This window comes from Petaurus breviceps, unplaced genomic scaffold, assembly GCF_028583685.1.
Source record: "Petaurus breviceps papuanus isolate PSGF00001 unplaced genomic scaffold, PetGlider_PUasm1.0 90683, whole genome shotgun sequence".
In the NCBI taxonomy this organism is placed as follows: domain Eukaryota; kingdom Metazoa; phylum Chordata; class Mammalia; order Diprotodontia; family Petauridae; genus Petaurus; species Petaurus breviceps.
In genome coordinates this window covers 239,625-253,102 of record NW_027187308.1, presented here as the reverse complement: position 1 = coordinate 253,102, position 13,478 = coordinate 239,625, and the positions used below count along the sequence as shown (strand labels likewise).

Sequence of the window (13,478 nt, the reverse complement as noted above, 5' to 3'; positions counted from 1 at the left end):
ACATTTATATAAAATTTCGACAACACTTAATTTTTTCAGAAGCAGAAAAACTAAGAATATTTTGTTAGACTACTACCAAGCTGGTGATGTTCTCTCCCTGGTAACTACAACCTAGGTAAAGCTCTAACCCAGCCTGGCCCAATCCTGCTAGGCAACACTCCTTCCCTCGAGAAACTGAGGTTGGTCACTGCACAGCCCTCCGTCAGTGAAATGCAGTTCAATCACAAGTCTTGTCATCATCTTCCTGATGTGCTGGTCCTCTTTGAGAACAAAGGACAAACCGCCCCCCCCCCCCACACACACACATACACATGATAAAAACAGGAGACATAACCGTGAAGAGCTCAAAGCTTTCTTCTTATTCCCTTTATTGCCTACTCAGTAAGGGAGGTGGCAGTTCCCTTCAACTTCCTGATCGTTAGTCAGAAATTTATTATTGTTGACTGATTGACTGATTATACTTTGAAACTCATTAATATTAGTCATAATGAAATGCTTGGATGCCTGTTAAATAAAATGCAAATAACCTACCCAGCAAGGGTGGGCAGTTATTTTTTGTCTTTTTTTTAAGCAGATGTGTCTCTTAGAAAAAAAAAATTACATTAGGCCTACTCAGCTGGCCCCCAAAGCAAAGCTAATATGATTTTAGAATTATTAATGATGACGATTATTAATAATAGCATTTATATAGTGCTTACTATGTGCCAGATAGAGTGCTTAACAAATACCTCATTTGACACTCACAATAACCCTGGGAGGTACCTACATATATTATTATCTCCATTTTATAGCTGAGAAAACTGAGGCAAAAAGAGGCTGAGTGACTCACCAAGAATCACATAGGTAGTAAGTATCTGAGGAGAGGTGAGGCAGGGTGTGAACTCATGTCTTCCTTATTTCAGGCCCAGAACTCCACCAACTGCATCACCCAGCTGCCTTGGAATGTCTTTATTGCCAGAGTTTTATATTTTCTGGCACTTGTTACTTCATTTATTATTTAATGACTATGCTCTAATCACCTTTATTACAATAAAATATTATGCTTATGCTCTAATCTTTGGTTATGAAGGTTATGACAAGAAAATATTTTTCAAGGTCATTTTCTTCATTAATGGTGATATCACCATATCAAACGCTAAAGCAGCCCATACTTAAATTACTTTGGTACTAACAGATTAGATGATCACCTAGGTTTTTCTGCAGCTCTGTAATTCAAAGATTTCCTACATACATGCTGAATAAAGATAAATCAATGAACCAGAGTATTGAGGCCACTTCCAATCTATTAATCAATAGTATAATTCATTAGACATCTGAACCTCTCATCAGCCAGCATATCTCCCAACCCCACAGGAACAAAAAAACGACCAGAAAAAAATAAAATATCACAATCTCTGATAAGATATGACTAGGTATTAATACAGATGTAATATACTGTTCCCTTAAGGTCTGTTGCTCAGTTAAACTCTGCCCAGAATTCTAAAGAAAAACTGCAACTCTAAGAGGCTATTTTTGGGAGCTTTTATGCTTTAGAGTTCTGAGACAACAGTTGCAGACTTCGAATGTAACAAATGTACATATGTGGAGACAGGATAGCAAAACGACTCTATGATTATGGGACAAGCACAAATTATCTGATTGTACTCTGAGCCTAGGAAAATAAAAGTTGTTGTGGGTGAACAGCTATATTTTGAACTGATTCACTTGATACTATAGTTGATAGAAAGGAATAAGTAGTTGAGCAGAGGAACAGATTGAAGGCTAGGGATTGTGGAAATCAATCAGTGGACTAACTACTTCAGCAATGGAAGCATCTAATGATCATAGTTATCAAAAACTGATATTAATAGAAAGTTATGCTATTAAGGAACTTCTATGGATGGTTCCTGAGATAGAAAGAGAATACCAAAGTCTTCAGTTCCAGAATGGTAAGTTTCTCTGATTATGTGGATTTTACTCACTCATGTGCCTCTCTGACAAATTTCTTCTGTGTGAGTCCACTCCCCTATAGACACCGAGTACATTGGTGGGAGAGTGCGGCTCACATATGAACACGTGGACAGACACAGACACACACATGTGTAAACCATATGCATTTGCTTTAACAGGAATAACTATGATATTATTTCTTTTGCTTCATTACAAAATAACTATATTTAACATCTATAAGTATCATTGTGAATTGCTTGTTGTATAAAGAGAAATGCATCAATGGGAGTTCAAACTCAAGTGCTGAATTGATGAGTAGGAATTGATAAGAGCCTGTAAAGGCTCTTAGAGAATTTGAATGTAAACAGGTAGTGATGGTCCTTCTCTGGGAACTTCAATCTGCTACAGACAGAGTAGGCTGAAGTAAGTGAGGTAGCCCAGAGAACATGTAGTTATCCACACACCCAGAGAGGTGTGAGGTGCTACCGTGGATATACCCACCCCATATATTAATTACGTAAAATAATGAAAATGATTTTGAAAAACTACCTCATGGATTTACGGTTATATAATACAATTTTGTTTAACTGACTTAAGGATTATAAACTATTTTACCCCTCAAAAATATGTACTGATAAGCTAAAACCATCCATTTTACTGGACATTTGTCTTTCATTTCATTTATAAATCAAGATTAATAACATATGCTTTGCAATACTCTCAGGAAAATAAAAAACAGTGGCTACCCTCAGAGACTAGACAATCAATTTTATGTTAGCTCATAGACCACTGTTTCTAGCTAAGCCTTTTTACTTTCAAGGGAAGGAAATCCACCCAAGCATTTCTAAAGAAATTCATATTGGCAATTGTAGGGCTTGGTCATAGATAATCTGAGTAACTCTCAGAAGAATATTGTTAACATCTCTAAAACTTTTCAAATAAAAAATTAGCCAAATATAACATCAAAAAGCTACTAAACAGTACTGTAGACACTTTATTCTTTGGGACACCACAGGATGCATTAAGTGGGAACATTACAAAGAAATCTGGAAGAACTTCAGGACTGTTAGAATGGAAAGCATGAGAAATGTCTTGTTATTAAAAAATGTTAGTTTGCACATAACAGCCAGGTATAAGCATGCACAAGGAAACACAAATACAAACAGGTTATATTTCACTAAGTTTTAAAAAACCATTTAAATGTATGATTTTGAATTTAACAGGATAATATAAAATTTTCATTCTTAAGAGCAAGTGTTCATTCCAGCATGTGAAAGACACTGACGAATACAAGGATGGATTCCTTACCTACAAATGCTTGGGGAACCACTGGGAGAAGTAAGGTCTTCACCCATATGTGGATAAAGATGCATAAACTCACAACTGATAGACTCCTTTTGTGATAAAATTCTAAGTTATTTCTCCTCTTTTGACTAAGAGAGGAGAAGCGCCAATCAAACAGATTTGGGTTACCTAGAGGTCACTCCTCATTTCTCACATGCTAACTACTCATTATACACTGCCAATGCTCTCTGAATACAGACCCCATTACAGGAAGAGTGCTGGGTGCTCCATGGTTTGACCAAGCACATTAAACTCTAATGGTGATATGGGACTGTCCAAAGGAAAAAGACTTAGAGCTGTCCTGTGTGGCCACAATATGGCAGAAATAGGAACAACACATTGAAATTAGAGAGAGGAAGACAGAATTCAGGTTGATTGTAAAGAAAACACTCCTGATAATTAAGAACCATCTCAAAGTGACATAGGCTGTCTCAGAACAAAGGCTCTTGTTCCCTTGTTGAAGATTTCACAGAGGTGATTCCTGTTTATATACAGGTTGTATTAGATGGGGTTTGAGGTGTGTTTCAATTCTAAAACTCTGTGATTACAATAGTATTTGCATCATCTTCTGACCAAATTTCTAAGAAAAATATATTACTGAGCTTTCAACCTCGTACTTCCAAAACTTACAGTATCTCCATATAGCAAAATGGACCAGAAGATTTACACTTCATGGTTTCAGGTGGTAGAAAAGCATTAGAAAAAGAGTTAAATGACTTAGGTTCAAATCCAGGCTCTACCTGTAACTTACCATGTGACTCTGGATTTTACTTTCTTCAGTTTCCTCATTTATAAAATAAAGACGTGGCCTAGAATATTTCCCAGGGTCCTTCCTTCTCGTTCTAAGTCTGTGATCTCAAAAAGTGTTATTCTTATGTCTAATTCCTTTCCCCCAGCACTAATCTTAGTGGATCCAGGGAAGGAAATGACTTTGGAGCTTATTCAATTCAACTTTCTCATTGTACTGAAGAGGAAACAGGCCAAAACTATTTAAAGGTCTTCCCCAGGATTACACAGGTAGTAAGTGGCATATGTGAGATTCAAATGTTAATCTTTTGGCTCTAAATCCATTGTTCTTTTCAGTATACAGCCCTATTCCTCCAGTACTAAGGTAAAAGAACTGAACATCTCCTCATCACAAGATCCATAATCATGGTCTCCAAATGGCTTTATCTGGGGCAGAGGTTGGTAGTATCTTCTATTCAAATGACATAATGGAATTTAAAACACTCTGAAAAGCAAAAATCCTCCAACATTGCAAGGATCTGTGATTTCACCAGGGTAGGTGACTTCCTCCACTGATGTATCACTGATGCATTACATCAGCTCAGACCTCTGCAACTTAATAAATGGCCTCCCAGAGCTAAGAGCAATATAAAAAATATTGCTGAAAAATTAACCTTTGTGACGTCATGCTGCTGACGACCTCGCTTTGCACTTGGCAAGGATGGTCCACAGACACGACATCACTAGGCCAATAACACAAAAAAAGCACTATTACAATGCAATTATTTCAATCTGTAATCAACTCACCTGAAGCTGAAGGAAGCTGATCATAGTCTTGAGATGTCCTGTTCGTTTTGACATTTTCATTCGCTAATCTCCGAGCAGGAGGCATAGGTACTAAGCCATTTGCTGAATCAAAAAAGGGATCTTTAACATAAACACAACATTTCAATTAAAAACAATGGAAATATTTGTTTACTAGCCCCTCTCTTTCCCCCCAAGTCACCAAAAGCCTATTGCCTTTTTTTTTTAACCAATTAGTCCAAGCTTGAAAACCTATTAAGAAAACTAATTTAGGAACGCTAATAAACACCATTCTCTAAGCTGTCAGTATAATCTCAGTCTCATTCCTCCCTCAGGAGATATTCTCAATATTGACTATTGATGGCATATACATATACTTAATCTCTGTTAATTAGCTATAAGATCCATGAAGGTAGGAATAGAACTTTAAAAATCTAGCACTATAACTTAGTATTTGAGCTATAAAGCCTGGGTGATAGGCTCAGGCTCCCTCATACTTACATATGAAGCTAACTTATTAGAAACTTTGCTACTCTTCCTGCAAAGTTTCGAATATACTATGAATCTGATTCTCTCTAACTTTGGTGGCTAGGGTCGGGGGCAACAGAAAAAGGAAGGCCGCCAGTTGGAACTGCTGAATGTTTTAAATCAGAGATTCTAGATTTCACTGATCTTTAGTGTAGGGAAAAACCTCAGAAGTGATGTAATTCAACTCCCTCATTTTACAAAAGAGGGAAATAATAAACAGGGAGAGAAAGTGCTTTACTCAAAATCTCTCAGTAATCAGCAGAAGCAACATTAGAACCAAGGCATCCTGATTCCAAGCCCAGGGCCCCATCTACTATACCATTCTGCCTCTCAGTTTTATTACTTTCAACTATGTACAGAAACTGGAACCAACAATTAACAATGTGTTTTCAAGGACGAGTTCTGTCAAATCAGCTTGAATACAGAACTCTTTTGAGCTTCTATGAGGTCTCTGTGACCTCAGTAGGAGCATCTCAATTCATTTATTCTCAAGGTATCTTAAAGAAATAAAACATCAGTTACCTCATATGTAAGCCTTTCCTATTTAAGAAGTTGGAGCTTGCACCCTGAGTACTTTTTTATTCTGTTATCAACTATATATATTCAGAGGTGAGTAAGGATAGAAGGGAGAGATGAGCTCTAAGTTCTAAATGGACCACCAATTTTCTATCTTTTGCACAAAGAAACATTGCCTATGTTAATCTGAAGAGCTAGGAGTCATGTAAATAAACAAATTAGGACACAGTATTTTCAAAATTCCATCTTTCCAAATGTGTGTGTATATATATATATGTATTTTGCTTTTTGGAGGGGGGAGGGCAGGGCAATTGGGGTTAACTGACTTGCCCAAGGTCACATGGCTAGTAAGTGTTAAGTGTCTGAGGCCAGATTTGAACTCAGGTCCTTCTGACCCCAGGGCTGGTGCTCTATTCACTGTGCCACCTAGCCGCCTCCTTCCCAAATATTTAAAGTATTGTTCTAGAACTTTGGAATAATTTGATAAAAGGTATTTTGTCATAAAAAACTATCAAGGTTCATTTTTAGGTATTCTTTCAAAATGTGGTTGGCTCAATAACAGACCACCATAATAAACAGATTTATTAAAAATGAGTTTTTCAGTGCTACAATATTCTTGGATTTTGTTAACAGGGACAGTAATGTTGTTATAAGGAAACTGAGGCTCCAAGAGGGGACAAGCCTTGCTAATGGCCACAGAACCAGTTCATGATTCAAATCCAGGTTCTGCTGACTCTATGTGTAGAATTATTTCTATCATAATGTATGACCCCACTGATATCAAATAGCTGAAAGACAGCAAGGATTATTAAAATATATTTTCTGATTTATAGTCTGGAGGTAAAACAAAATTGAGACAATTACCATCTTTGACACAATGTGATATATATATATGGCAGACACTTGAATACTTACTTAACAGATTATTATATCAAAAATGAATTTAATAATATGGAAAGCAATTTGATTAGATACTAAAGCTGATAATTTCCTATAAATCACAATTTAATATTTCCTGTAAGATAGGAAATTTGCCATTTCCTATAAATCATAATAAAATATATAAATTCTTAAAGAAAACATAAAGGAATAAGAGGTCATTTGGTAAAAATAAAAGATCCATAAGGAAAGAAAAGATGTTTACAAATAACTGAACTTTTCAAGATCAATATTCTACACTAATTAGAATAAAGCTTTTTAGATGAAGTTCTTGAAACATTCCTGTAATAGAGAGGTTGCTACTTCAAGGAGCATATGCCTATATTACTTCTCAATGTCCTAGTGGAAGATTTCCATAAGGAATAATGGGATGCAAGGTAAGACAAGTAGCCAGGAATCAGGTTTTAGAGGGTCTTGAATCCCAGGAGGGCACTCCTGTGCTTGCTTCATATGTTTACGCTGTCTTTCTCATGGGTCTTCTCTATTCTGTCTCTCTAGACTAGCTTTATATCCAGTCCTAAATCTATAATCCTATGAAGCTGAATAAGGCAAAAATAATTACCCAAGACAAGCAAAATAAAGAAAAAGAAAAGTAAAAAAAGAAAATATGAATGGATTCAGATCTCTTCTTTTAAAGACAAATGCAAGGTTAGAACTAGTTTACTACAGAGTAAAAGGCAAATGACATCATGCTTACTGAGAAGACAGTTGAAAAAGGAGAACATAGTTATTCACATACACTCCCCCTCCCCACTCAAGGTTGCTTAGAGAAGACAGGTAAGATGGTAATGGTACTGGTGCTTACATATTTAAATTAATGGGAGGAAATGACAGAGGAGAAGCCACTGCTTTGGCTGGATGGAGTGTCTGGCACTACACACTTAATAAATAATTTCTCCCTCCTTCCTTTCTTTTTATTCTTCTTCCTCCCTCCCTCTTTCCTTCCTTCCTGTGAAAGTGGTACAACTGTGTCTCTGCTATGGAGTTCTCAGATGAACACTGTTGACAAAATCTAGGCCTATGAAATTAGAAAAACTTGAATTTCAAAATCCAAACTGAGTAAACTAGTTCTGAATTTTCAAATTTTAAAATCTTCTATACAGAAGATAAAATCACAGATTATGAAATTATATTAGCATTATTATGAAAAATTGCTTTGATGTATTTGTAAAACTCTCTAATAAAAGCTTTGATTTGCATCCTATTTCTGTTATGGATTTACCTTGGGATTAGAAACAACCTGAGGAGGGGAGTGGTAGAGTAAGAGCAGTAAATTATAATATCCATCTCACGAGGAAAGTGAAGGTCACCACAAGACACAATGAACATAAGTTTTGCCAAGGTCACATGGATGATAGGTGGCAGTCATGACTTGAACACAGGTCGTTTGATTCCAAGCCTTGACCCTTAGGCTCCTCTTTATTCTTCATATTTAGTGGACTTTTACAATGAATTACAGTGGATGGAGGGTCAGAAATATTTTTTACACACAAGATACTATGAACTATTAAAATCTTACTCAAGTGCCTGTTAAAACTTTCTGTTCTATAGAAAAGATGGAAACTTTAAACACTAAATTAGTTTTAAAAATGTCATTCTAATCATTCAACTTAGTACTTGGCTCATACCAAGATTTACCCAGCACTGATGTGGAGTACTGGACATTTGGCCAAGCCCATATATGGTGACAGATAAGTATTTACTGAATGAATGCATGTGGAATGAACCAATATTTCTGGATGGGAGGAACAAATTAAAAAAAACTAAAGAAGAAATTACCTCCCCCCCCACACACACATAGCCTAATCTGAATGGAGAAAAGAACATATGTGGCTTAAACATGTCATTGGTAGCATGACACTCCATACAATTTTCCTCTTCCCTTTGTCTTTTACTTTGCTGTAGTTATTGTTTAGTCATTTAAGCGGCTTGCCCAGGGTCACACAGCTACTAGTTATCTAAGGCCACATTTGAATTCAGGAAGGGTCTTCATGACTCCAGGCCTTGAACTCTACCCAATGCACCACCTGGAGGCCCCTGTCTTTTACTACAACTAGAGAAAAGAAGTAGGAGCTTTTAAGAGCTCTTGAATTTTTTAAAAGCTAATGTCTTTCCTCTGGTCAGCTCAAACAGTCAAAGCAGAACGACTCCCATCCATGGTCATCGGTATTGCTGAGAGATAATGTGAAATGAAGGAGGTGGGGATGGTTGGTGCCAACCTAGTCCTGGAGTGTTTGGGCACCAAATTATAGTCAGAATGAGTTATTTAATAAAAAGTTAAAACTTAGGGCTGCATATAAAATGTTATAGTTAGAATAAACTGACAGCAATTAAATGACTATTGAGTGAGATATTAAGCTATACCTTATGTTTTATTTCTTTAAAAGGTATAGTCTAAAAATACCTGGGTCTGGAATCAGAACGACTCATTTTCCTGAGATGAAATCTGGCCTCTGGACACTTACCAGCTATGTTACTCTAAGAAAGCCACTTAACCCTGTTTTCTCATCTGTAAGATGAGCTGGAGAAGGAAATGGCAAAGTACTCCAGTGCCTTTGCCAAGAAAACCCCAAACAGGGTCACGAAGAGTCAGACATGACAAATAACTGAACAATAGCAACAAAAAACATCGCTTTAAAAACTGGACACAAAGTAGAGGGCCTTCAAATGGTGATATAAGTATGGTATATGAAACTAATGGATATTAGGGCAACATCAAGAGATGCTAAATAAGAGGAATTCTGAAAAATGCAGAAAATTTTTAACTGATATAGCACAAAGTAAGAAGATTCAAAAGACCTACATAAAAAAATGACTATAATAATGGAAAAAAGCAAAAGAAGATATAAGAATTCACACTGATGTAACTACAAATCTTGACCCTAAAGGCATGATAAATATACCTACATCTTCCCCTCAGAAGAGAAATGGTAGGCTATGAAATGAAGCATTCATTGGTCAATAAGCCAGTGTATTTTCTTAAATTTCTTTGTTACAAGGTGTATTCTATTGGTTGTGGCAGGTTATTAGGAAGTAATAGTAATGTAAAAGAACAAGAATATGGAAACAGAATCAATAAAACATTAAAAATCAATAAAAGTATCTTTTTAAATGTTTTGGTATCTGGCTATTTTAGCAATAAGATAACTTTCTGATAAAAAAAATAGAAAATGTGAAAAATGTGGTAATTTTAGTCAAACTGCTTATATCAAACAGCTGTAGCAGAATACTATCACCACTTTGTGGTAACATATTCAAATTGCAGGTCATTTTGTTAAGTTAACAATTTGGAAGATTAAATGGTGACATGAAAATTATGAAGTATCAGTAAATGTCATAGTACTTGAGTAACCTTTCCAACAAACTTGCTCAAACTTTTTAAATTACAGAATCAAGTTAAAAAGAGCAAGACAAAGAAATGCTCAGTATGAATGAGTGTCTACTAAGGGAAACCATTTAGCATCACAGACCTCATTTAAGGTATCCCTGCTCTAAAAGATTAGCAAGGGAGCCACACTTTTCATGGCTTTATATGGTTGATTTTTTGGTCTATGCCTAAGAAAAATAAATTTTTTTAAAATCTATTTCCATGGTTAAGCTAGCAATCAGGTCACTTCATACTTTAAGATATATGTTTTACTAACAGTAACAAAGCATATTGTTCCAGCCTATATAGCAATGATTATAACAAAAGTTAATTCCATCTGGGAAATAATTTTTTTCTGGGTGTTGCAAAATGAATAGTGTTAGTTTACCTATTTGTTTTTCGGGGGTCCTCAGTTTGAAAACAAAACACTAAGTTATTTTTTCCAAAGAAACCACTTTAAAAAATAGCTGAGTGTGATAAATCACACAAGCTGTCAATAAAAATAACATAACCATTCCTTAACATAATGGAAAATTTAGTACTTGTGAGCATCTAGAAGTTGGAAAAACATCTAGTTACTTCCAAACCTAAAACTATCTTAGTACTTTTCAAATGGTTAATAAAGAGACTTAGAAATTCAAAAGAACTAGTTTTGCCACAATTTAGTAGTGCAACCATGAATATTTCACTTAATCTCATCTATTCAGTGAGGTCAGACTAGAGCTTGGAAGTCCCTTCTAGTTCTAAAAACCTATGATTCTATTTCTTGCCTTCTTTCCATTTTTTCAGTTTCTTTTGTTTCAAAAAGCAGATTCTGAAAGTTGGCTAGAGGCAAGCAAATTGTGAATGTTTGATAGCTATCTTGTCAGATAAGAAGTAAGTTTTTGCTCTCAGTTAAAGATCTAGATTAGACTTTTCCTCTTACCTGAAGGAGGAAGAAAGAGGTCATGCCCTGAGGATGGCCGGCTTCCAGAGCCAGGAGGTTTTGTATGTTCAATGAGACTATGTCTGGCAGGAGGTGGGGGTGGTGGAAGGGAGGGGGGAAGGACATCAAAAGCATCTTCACCTGTATTCAGAGAAAAGTCAGTACCATAAGCCGAACTCTTATTAAGAAAAACATGGTATCAAGAAAAAGTTACAATTGATTTTCTCTTGCTGCTTACAGTCTCTCATTTCCAAGATCCATCTATCAGTTCACTGATTCTGATAATGGAATCTTGAAGTCTGATTGCTTGTCCAGGAACTGTGTGTGCATGTATGTGTGCAAAACACACACACACACACACACACACACATACACACACACACAAAGTGACAGACCTTTAATTCCAATATGTTCTCTTCATTTCTCGGTTGAATTTTTTCAGTTTATGCCATTTTTCAACTTGTGCAACTTGCACCACATAGGTTTAAATGTTAAAATCTCAATAAACAAAATTGGACAAACTTATTATAGCTAAAATCCCTCTAGAGCAAAAGTCTGAATGACAAAAGTGGCTCTCCCCCACGGCCCTGATTTCTTGTTGTCACTGATGCTCCATCCTGTTGTGTAGTTGTTCAATACAACAAGAGAACATCAACTTCCCTTTGAGTTAATTTAACAGGATTCAGTCTTTATAGGCTAGTTGCTTTATTTTATTTAAATTATAGCCAAAACACTTCAGAAGATGTATCCTAAAAACAGGGACACATGTTACTGACATTAAGTTTTGTGGCTCCAGGAGTCATGATAACTGATACTCAAATACTACAAAAACAAAGTGCACATTTATTTAATCACTGATTTTGTTAAAAAAAAAAACCCACCAGAAGCACATTTTTAAAGAAAAAAATCTTCCCACGTGTCTTCATCTAGGCAAACTAGTAAAAGTATTGTAGTTACATCTATGTGTATAGATGTAACTATATATAAAAACCATATAAATGCACATATGTACTTTATCACTTTGGTAAAAAATATACAAATATAAATTTATACGTGTTTTTATTTTTATATAGATATAGAAATCATATACAGAGATGTATATTTAACTTTCTATTAGAGCTAAATTTATAAATATAGATGTTCTAACACCAAACCCTGCTCCAGAACTTAATCTTGGCATACAGATGACCCAGTGAGTAAATTTTGATAGGATCTGAAGGGTAGGAAAGACTTTCCAGGACTGACTTGTCATCAGGGCACTTAATGGTGGTCATCTGTGGACCACCTTAGGGATGTTTGAAATAGTTTGTTCCTAGAGAGATGGCCAATTATTGATGATTTTTGTTTCATCAAATTAACTCATCAATACCGCTTTGTAATGAACAGGTGACAATCTACATTGATGGAGAAAGGACTCACACTAATGAAATATTGAATCCCTTAGTTCTTGGGGTAATACATATCCATACATATATGAATTTATAATGGAAGTCTGAAAAAGCTTTGTCCACTTGCTAATATTCTATAGGACTATACTGTGACACCATGTTAGTGTAATGTTCTCTTTGGACATTTATAGATGGGCTTCAACAGAATTTTGAATTATACCAATTTTCAAGCTGTGATAACTTGTGCTATTGGGGAGCCCCCAGTGAATGGGGATGCTTTACTTTTCAGTTATTTTATTGCAAAATTGGAGTTTCATTTGCATCAATCATAAATACTGTTCAATATGACAGCAGATAAACATCTATATTTATAAATATATGTCTGTTTAGATGCACATCTCTGATACGCAGGAAAGGCTTCCAAAGGCTCTCAGATCTGCTTCTTTTTGAAGGAGTAAATGGGTACAGAAGAACAAAAACACCTCAAATACAATGGGAACAGATGATATAGTTACTTTCTCTTTCGCCACAGCTGTATCTCACAGGAGAACAGACCTGGAGCCCAAAGAGATCATAGAGGCTGAGTCTCACCACCTCATTTTACAGCTAAGGAAACTGAGATCGAGAGAAGTTAAGTGACACGCACATGGTCATACACCTAGTAAGTATCTAAGGCAGAATTCGAACCTAGGTCTTCCAGACTCTTAAATCCTCTGCTCTATTCATGTTCTACAGCACCCCTTACTGAGTACTATCTTAGGAAATCCATTCAGGATTGTTTCTGCTTTAAATCCCCCTATCAATGGCTACTGATTCTCAGATCTGCTCCTTTAATTCTCTAATGCAGATAAATTTATTTTTTTCAATTTGCTTCCTTCTACTTCTATACTTGTCACTGCTGGCAGAGCTGGCCTTTTAGCTCATTTGCCAGGGAAGTAGCAACAGCAGCAGTAGCAGATGAAAAGATTCAAAATTCCCCTTAGTGTAAGTTTAAAAAAAAAGGAAAAAAATA

At 35.8% G+C, this 13,478-nt stretch overlaps 1 protein-coding gene across 8 annotated transcripts in view; it reads right to left on the bottom strand.

The window, feature by feature from the left end:
* CBLB (Cbl proto-oncogene B) overlaps window positions 1–13,478 on the bottom strand; it is a 226,288-nt gene that overhangs the window by 14,569 nt on the left and 198,241 nt on the right. For all 8 annotated transcript variants that reach the window (XM_069065293.1, XM_069065296.1, XM_069065299.1 and 5 more), the window contains 2 exons: window positions 11,079–11,219; window positions 4,807–4,926 (listed from right to left, as the gene is read on the bottom strand). In XM_069065293.1, coding sequence (XP_068921394.1) covers window positions 4,807–4,926; window positions 11,079–11,219 — 261 coding nt within the window. The remainder of the gene's footprint in view (window positions 1–4,806; window positions 4,927–11,078; window positions 11,220–13,478) is intronic.